Here is an 8,243-nt window from a genome sequence, read left to right on the forward strand (position 1 = left end):
TTCAATGAAATATACACTTATCCACACTTGCTGGAAGTCATCTGCTTGAGCCACTGTTAATAATATAGGCAATGTGGAATGGGGATTTCCACTCTCCATTGAACGCCAAAAAATTCAATAATTTTAAAATCAGTGGTGAACACATACAGTCCATGCTTGAATACAATATTGCAGAAGGTAATCCACTGTATTTATTGCATGATTATGTAACAGAGATAATGTATTCGTAATATTCTTTTTGACATAGGAACCTTTCACTGGGCTCCGTTGTTCAAGGGGCGTTTAATTGATGAACGCCAAAGCATCCTGCTGCTGCTGTGTGTGTGTGTTTCCATGGAAGCGTAGCTGTCAAAGTCGATAACTAACTAGCTATTTATTTATTATGCACACACAATGTTAGAGCAATGCTCGTAGTATATTGATATAGCTATAACATTATATGATTAATTAAAATGTGCACGAAAGTTACGCCCGATCGCTTTAACCCTACCCTCTCAGTAGATGAATACCTTGGTAAGTCAGCATATATACAGTTAGCAACTAGCTAAAAAGCAGTCCGTTTAATGCCCAAAATACATTATGAATCATAGGAGACAGCTTGCAAGCGTACTTGCTCCACATTGACGTTATTTGACACTCTCCTATTCTATTGCATGGATATTGAATGTATTTGTAAACCCACAACTAATATTGTAGCTAACCTCACCTTAGCCCGGAGCTAACCTCACCTGTACTCTTTCTTCTTCTCTGACCAGCTAAGACCAATGTGCTTTTCTACCTGAACGACGCTGTGACGCAGCTGCTAGAGCATAAGGAGGAATACACCCAGTTTGGTGTTGTCCGTTACTTTGCTGAATAGTATGTTTTATTTCCTCTCATTGTTGTTTACTGTGTTGGCACTGCACTGTGGTTACTTGGCTATGGTGGCAACTGCATTAATATTGTTTGCATGCCAGGCAAATAGTTGTGACTCTTCAGGGCAAAACTGGGACACCACATAACGTTGCCTGCTATTTATAAAATAATTAATCTTATTTCAAGATTGTTACAATGCAATTACAGTGCAGGTTGCCTACGCACTGTTACTAAGCTAAATGTATAGCATGAAGTTGGGCCACAGGTTTATTTCTCTTCCTTTGTGATTGGTGTACAGCTTCAGCAGTGTGAAGAATGGCAACCATGTCCTTTTCAGAGAGTTCAGCTACATTAAGGCAACGGCCCATAACAGGGCCTCCTTCATCCGCGTCCTCTGGAGGTGTTACAGGCAGATTGGGAAGAATGGAGGTAGTGATAAGTGTGTGTGTGTGTGTGTGTGTGTGTGTGTGTGTGTGTGTGTGTGTGTGTGTGTGTGTGTGAGAGAGAGATTGCGTTTGAATGCCCTGTTCCTGTGTATGTCCCTTAGCTACTGTATACATACACATAATGTCTCTGGTCTTCAGTGTCTTGGTGTGTGGAATTTATCAGTGTTGGTGGTGTTATGTGCCACAGACCTCTTGGCCATGTTGGAGTACAGCTCTCTCCTGCAGCTCCTCTGTCCAGACTTCCCAGTGGAGATGGTACAAAATGCAGCTAGGTCAGTTGTTATTTTGACGATCAATATTATCGTTATTTGTATGGAAATCATTTTGTTCATCTTTATGAAACAGTGGGAATCAGATGGTGACGGTTTGAGCTGTGGCCAAGCCAAAAGGCTCACATCAGATATTATGGCATAATATGTTATATCCCTCATTCATACAGAATTGTGCTGACGGACGATGCTATGGACTGCCTCATGTCCTTCTCAGACTTCCTCTACTCTTTCCAAATCCAGTTCTACTTTGAAGGTAAGTCTGCACACCTTCAAAAAACAAGAAAACACACCCGCAATTCCTGCAGATTTTTCAGGTGCACTTTCAAGCTGCAAATCTCCTGTTCTACCACATCCCAAAGGTGTTCTATTGGATTCAGGTCCGGTGACTGGGAAGGCCACTGAAGAACACTGAACTCATTGCCATGTTCATAAAACCAGTTTGCCATGTTCATAAGACGACTTTTGCTTTGTGACATGGTGCATTATCATGCTGGAAGTAACCATTAGAAAGATGGGTTGAAGATGTGGCCATGAAGGGATGCACATGGTCAGCAACAATACTTAAACAGGCTGTGGCATTCAAGCGATGATTGATTGGTATTAATGGGCCCAAAGTGTTCCAAGAAACATTCGCAAACATTCTCACCATTACACCACCTCCACCATGAGAAGATGTACAGGTGTTCCTAATAAAGTGTTCAGTGAGTGTATATCTAAAGCTAGAAACCTGCATAATTTTAAGCTGCTATGGTGGCTAGGTAGACTCTAACAGTAATTGATTGTCTTGATACCTTTTACCTTCCCGTTCATAGAGTTCCTGGAGAGCATAGCTGTGATCTACCAGGACCTGCTGTCAGGGAAGAGCCCCAACACTGTCATTGTCCCTACCTCCACCTCAGTGGAACAGCTCCCCCTGGTGGTGATGGAGGACACTGAAGCCCAGGAGGGGGTGGACTCCTCTCTGTTTGGAGAGTGCATAGAGGGGCTCTGTGAGAGGTTCAAACACAAGTGAGTAAATAATGCAAATTATAAGAGGTCTTGTGATTGGAGGTAGAAACAATCAATGATTCTCAGTCAACACAAGCTCTCTTATAAGTAGTTACCGGCTACTATTATTTTCAATAATTAAAACCCCTAAGTTATGCCCTCTCTCGAAGTACAATGAGAATAATAATTGAGAGCAGTTATCTTGTGATAAGCAGTTCCTGAACTACAACAACAAAGGCAGTCATCTTGTGATAGTAACTGTTTCTGGGACAAGGACAGGATGGGCACAGACAGGATGATTAGGTTGGAGTTAGTTATTGATGTTGTGTGTTTTCCACAGCCATCCTTCCACATCTGCCATCAGAGAGGTACTGGAGCAAACACCGAGGGTGTCCTTCTATGGCTTTGTGCTGGCGCTGGCCAGACATGAGGGCATAAACCAGGAAATTGGTGAGAAGAACTACTACACATGTATTCAGTAATTCACCCTCTCTCCGGCTTTGCATGTCAACTCAACATGATGCTATTATGTCAGTGTAATAGATGTGACCTGTTCAACTTATAACATTCTGTTGTACAGAAACTAGAACTGTTGTCTTCCCCAGGTGCCCTGCCTAACAAGTCTGAGCTGCTCATCGACCCTGAGATGGATCAGGAGGTGGAGAAACTGTGAGTAAAATGCATTACACACTTGATTTCTGACCGACATAAACCCATCCCACGTTTCTATAACATTTTTGAAATAAAACTTAAAGCTCATGTTCTTAAAGCCTATGTTCTGTACTGTAGATTAAAATGGGCAATAGTATCCCAGATTTTAAGCTTGGTGGCACATGACTATATACCCTCTGGTTCTAAGCCCAGGTCCAAGGCCATGAACCAACAATGCTGCCCAGTGCTGAGTATTTACCCAGGCTGTTCTGTTCTCATCTCCACAGTATCGCCCAGATAGCTATCAGCCCCACATCCAACAGCAGCAGCAGCGCACCAGGATTGAAGGATCCCCCGAGGAAGGCCTCGCCACGCAAGTCCCTCCACCACCGCAAGAGGATTGAGATGGAGAGCGATGGATCCACAGAGGAGACGGACTCCTCTGAGAACTGAGCAGCCTGAACTCCTCTGAGAACTGAGCAGCCTGAACTCCCACTGGCCGTCTCAGAGAAAGGGAACTTTCTCAGAATCAAACTTATTGGCAATATCTCCCACTGACCATTTCATATTAGCCTAGTTGCCCCAGATCTGTTGCTGTGCTGTTCACCAACTCCTGTTACTGTCATTGTCATGCAAAACTATAATTGGAGTTGGCTGAGAGCCTAGATCTGTTTGTGCTATCTTATGATCACACTTCCTGACTGAAGCTCTCACTGACCCTGTTACTACTTGATGTTGAGTTGTAACACTAGATGTGCTACATGCATACTCAAGCTTGTTACTGTGTGACCATTCTCTCCGCCCCTCTGTGAAACTAAAAACCTCATGAAGCACTGTATGGTTATCTCACTCCCTGCCTGAAAAGTGTAATCATTAATGTTGCAAAAAGTTATGTAAATAATGATGTACTTATGTGACTTGTCCGTCTCTCTCTATGTGTTGTATGATGGTCAATCGTGTGTCAAGCATTATAAATATTGCTGCTATGTCAAATGTATTCCATAGTGTCTTACTGTATAAGCCTCATCTATTAATCTTTCGAGCAGTGAGTTGTCTTAAGATAAAATCATAAACAAAATAAAACTGAGAATTATGGGGGGTGGGGCGGTATCATGAAGCTAGAGAGATGGACCTCAGAGGATGTAAATGTTCTCAGATTTAATGACAAGAACTGACATCCTGTGTCTTTTTCTCTACATCATTTGACATTGATATCATGCAGTTACACACCGGGTTTGATCAAACCAAGGACATTTCATTTACAAACAGCATATTTATACAGGTATTACTGTACCTCAGTCCCCACAGTGCTAGGACCATCCAAAATAAATTAAAAAAGGAAATACTGTTAACAATAATCACAATGATTAGAAAATAGGCACTACTCGTGGTTTTAAGATATGATTTTAGAACACTGGCTTCCAGATGTAAAGATCAGATCTGATCATACGTGGAATAAGCGCAGTGATTCCAAGATCATACTTATCTCCATTTCACTCCATACAGAAATTGCACCTTACCATTTTTTGGCCAAAAATATTGTTTATATGTTAGGGATAAGTACAGTATCAATACTTAATAATGAATACATATATTTTTTTGTTTGTCTAAATTTGTAGTGGACATGAATACCCCAACAAGGGCAATATAAGAGTCTTTAGATTGTCATCTTTGAGGGGCACCAAGATAGAATGTGGTAAAGCATGATTCAAGAATGTAGGACACAATTGTTACAGACGTCTTCGCAACATGGATTCTTCCTAACAGAGACTGCACTTTCCCATTTTTCAAATTACATTCCTTTTCAAATGGCAAAAGAAAAGCTGATTCATGTTTTTGGTATCAACAGAAAAAAAAAAGTTCAAGTCAGAGTTCAGCAGTGAAAATGCATTTGAAACTCTCCAAACCAACACACACAGACACACAGACACACACACACACACACACACACACACACACACACACACACACACACACACACACAATCTGACATCAAACATTGTGTGACTAAAAACAGTCAGTAGGACACATAGGCTTACAGTAAAGAATGATATCACTGTGTGTCTCTTCTCTCTTGCATATCACTGGAAGTATCCTCGCGACAAAAACCTTTCCACAGACAGCTACTGACGTGATACTGATATTAATGGATCCACATGAATGGAAACACATTTGATATTGAGTGGAGAATGAATTTCTTTTCATCATCTGCAACCACCCAATGATTCTCTGTAGGATTTCCGCTGTATATTTGGCTGTGCACTTTCAGCTTGGAGTTGTGGGCCAAGGGAAATCATTGAATATCAGCTACAAATACACAGTTAACCCTTAGATAATACGTTTGGCCAGTAAACATTTGAGGAAAATACATGTATGCTCTTTTGGCTTTGATTGGTAACGCTTTAGTTTGGGTCGACATTTTATAGACATGTCTGTGCTGTAGAGACATGACAATGAACACAAAGCCACATTGGTGTGAGTGTGATTCAAAGAGGATAAGTTGTCAGTTAAAAAAACAATCAATTTACCAATGATCATTTAACATTATAAATCTGTATCATCAATACTACTAGATGTTGTTTGAAATACTGGCAAACTGTAAAGACTTATTTTATGAGACAGCCAAAGAAAAGCGTTACCATTCAATGCAGTATAAAATTCTACATGCAAGTTGCTTCATGACACAACATTGGAGAAATATGCAGTTGAGAGAAGGCTATTCAAGGAAGATATCTTCAGTTGGGCAGGAGTAGCCCACATGTTCCTTATAGTACTGCTGGAAGGCTTTCCTGTGGGCAGGAATAACAATGATGGATTAGGTGTCATGGAAATATAAATGTCCATATTTGATAAGTAAGCAGTGAGCAGTGAAAATGAAGTGGAAAGGAGGGGAGAAAAGGAAAGAGGATGGTGAAATGAGGAGAGAGGATAGATAGGGAGAAAGGGTGATTAGGTAGGAGAGAGGATGGAGAAAGGATGAGAGAGGATGTTTCTTCCAGTGCTTACCCAACGGCCACGGCCAGTGGAGTGGAGTCATCGGACATGAAGACATGACAAGCAAACCTCTGGTGGTCAGGATGTTTAGTGATGAATCCAAAATACCTAGAATCAATAAGAGAGACATCATACAGTCTGGTCCAGATACAATGTCTCAACAGAGGAATAATCACATAGACTAGAAATGAAACTCATCTGCAAGTCTCTCTGTCCTTATATAGATAAAGCTCATTATATTCATAGCCTGTCAAGTTGAAATGAGTCATTCCTTGATTCCTTGTTCCCAGGTGCTTTCATATGGAACTTTCTAGGTTCTGATACGGTCTTATGTTTTGTTGAATTGGCCAATGAGGATGAATCCATTTGTGCACACTGCACTTTCTTTGTGTAGTATGTGTCATGATGATAGTTCAGTTACTCACTTGTTATGTTTTGGGTGACAACCGCAAAAGGAGATGTTCTTAAGCTGAAAAAAGTGAAAGCACTTATCCCCCTGTGGAAATACAATAGATAGAGAGTCACAATCAGTCTCGGCACTACCATGTGATGTCAAAAACAATGTCTATTGGGTCTGATACCACTTGAGAGCAAAACAGAGCCGAGCTGAGCTGTGCTGGGCTGGTCTGATTACGCATCCACCATACAGTAGCTGCTGCTATACCCTAATAAGACTTTAGTGCCCAACCGACCTGAACCAAGCTGAGTCAAGCTGAGCTGTACTGTCCTGGTCATTCATCCATCACAATTGCTGGGAAATGTACTAAAAATGGACAATGAGAAAAGAAAATACCTGAGCCAGCACAGAATGTTTCAGGTCGGCTCTGCATTTGTATGTAAAGCCTACTTAGTGAATGCATGATCTCTCATCTGTCAACAGGCAGACAGGGCTAAGGCCTTTTCACCCCTGTGTTCTGTGACAAGGAGCTTGTTTATAAGCCAGTCAGTCCCATGGGAAACACTGTTATCACGAGAAAGGAGGATTATACCATTGTAGGACCGAGGGTTCATTATGCAAGAGAGTAGTTATGTCATTGGCCGCAGCAGCCTATCATAATCGTACATGTCCAATCTGGACATGTAAGATTAAGAGGGCAATATCCAATTGCTAGGAAACTGCTGCTTGGATGAAGGACATTTGCTCTATAGACACTTGCTATGGATAATTCTGGTATACATAGTACAGCCAGTGTAAGAGCAGACAGGGCATAAGAGAGGACATACTCTTTCTGAGGTCCTGCATTCATCTTGCACTATGATCTTCACTCCCTTCATGTTGATCTCTAGGATACATGCAGAGGGAGGCTGCATGGTCATCCTTTTGTTGGTAGCAATCTGTCGACCAAACAATAACACTGTTACAACACAGTTGGACTGAAATGACATGTTCATCCGTGTACGTTTGAACTGAGCAAATCCAGTCACAGAAGATGGTGTACTGTAGACATTACAAAATCACAGTTTTTAGTACAGTAATCACATTATGTGTTATTGATTTGTATTGTGAAACTAGGATTAGGGCAACCCCAGCACACCAGCAGGGGGCAGATACCTTTTGCATAGCTGCACAAAGCACGTCGTTGCCTTTGTGGTACGGCACATGGACAGAGCCCAGGAACTTCACTCTGAATTTCTCAACCCGGTCATCATTTTTATCTGTTTTAAGGGGTACGACAAAGAAATGAATATACTTTTCATTTTGTCAGCATATCATATAGACGTTTCACTGGACATAAAATATGGTGCTTATCATATGAATTTCATAGAATAGCTCTGAAACTATATTGAAAAAAATGCAACATAGATAACAATATTCTTACATTCATCTTTTGAAATAACCAAAGACCAAAGTGTAGTGTACCGTACCTTTAACGTGTTCCTTTGACACCTTTATAACGTAGTAGGCAGGGAAGATGCCACTGGTGCCCGTGCGCATGTTGTAAGCCTTACACCACAGGTCATCTGACTGAGCCTCCATCAGGAGAGGGTCATCCACCTCCAACTCCAGCTCGTCATCATGGCGAGGGATGAACCTGTC

General features: G+C 41.5%; 2 protein-coding genes across 2 annotated transcripts in view; one reads left to right on the top strand and one right to left on the bottom strand.

Annotated features, from left to right (window-relative positions):
- The first annotated feature begins 337 nt into the window (after positions 1-337).
- On the top strand, positions 338-4,131 carry cstpp1 (centriolar satellite-associated tubulin polyglutamylase complex regulator 1). Its single transcript, XM_083666662.1, has 9 exons — positions 338-513; positions 756-858; positions 1,154-1,284; positions 1,489-1,573; positions 1,741-1,826; positions 2,386-2,581; positions 2,901-3,010; positions 3,166-3,229; positions 3,499-4,131. Exons 1-9 carry the CDS (start codon positions 453-455, stop codon positions 3,662-3,664), a joined length of 1,002 nt encoding a protein of 333 aa, XP_083522788.1. The 5' UTR covers positions 338-452; the 3' UTR covers positions 3,665-4,131.
- A 1,796-nt stretch (positions 4,132-5,927) lies between these two features.
- The window catches only part of mapk8ip1a (mitogen-activated protein kinase 8 interacting protein 1a), a gene marked incomplete at both ends in the record, with an annotated part of 11,033 nt that continues 8,717 nt past the window's right edge, over positions 5,928-8,243 (bottom strand). The window contains 6 exons of the mRNA XM_083666472.1: positions 5,928-6,000; positions 6,218-6,313; positions 6,631-6,701; positions 7,430-7,540; positions 7,758-7,861; positions 8,072-8,238. Coding sequence (XP_083522598.1) covers positions 5,928-6,000; positions 6,218-6,313; positions 6,631-6,701; positions 7,430-7,540; positions 7,758-7,861; positions 8,072-8,238 — 622 coding nt within the window. The remainder of the gene's footprint in view (positions 6,001-6,217; positions 6,314-6,630; positions 6,702-7,429; positions 7,541-7,757; positions 7,862-8,071; positions 8,239-8,243) is intronic.

This window comes from Argentina silus (assembly GCF_951799395.1).
Source record: "Argentina silus genome assembly, chromosome: 3".
In the NCBI taxonomy this organism is placed as follows: domain Eukaryota; kingdom Metazoa; phylum Chordata; class Actinopteri; order Argentiniformes; family Argentinidae; genus Argentina; species Argentina silus.

Bases quoted from the DNA above. Each gene is read 5' to 3' on its own strand.
- cstpp1 (XM_083666662.1), top strand. From the start codon at position 453: ATGTGCACGAAAGTTACGCCCGATCGCTTTAACCCTACCCTCTCAGTA. The intron at 514-755 runs GTAAGTCAGCAT...TTCTCTGACCAG, and splicing joins CTCAGTAGATGAATACCTTG to CTAAGACCAATGTGCTTTTC. The intron at 3,230-3,498 runs GTGAGTAAAATG...TCATCTCCACAG, and splicing joins GATCAGGAGGTGGAGAAACT to TATCGCCCAGATAGCTATCA.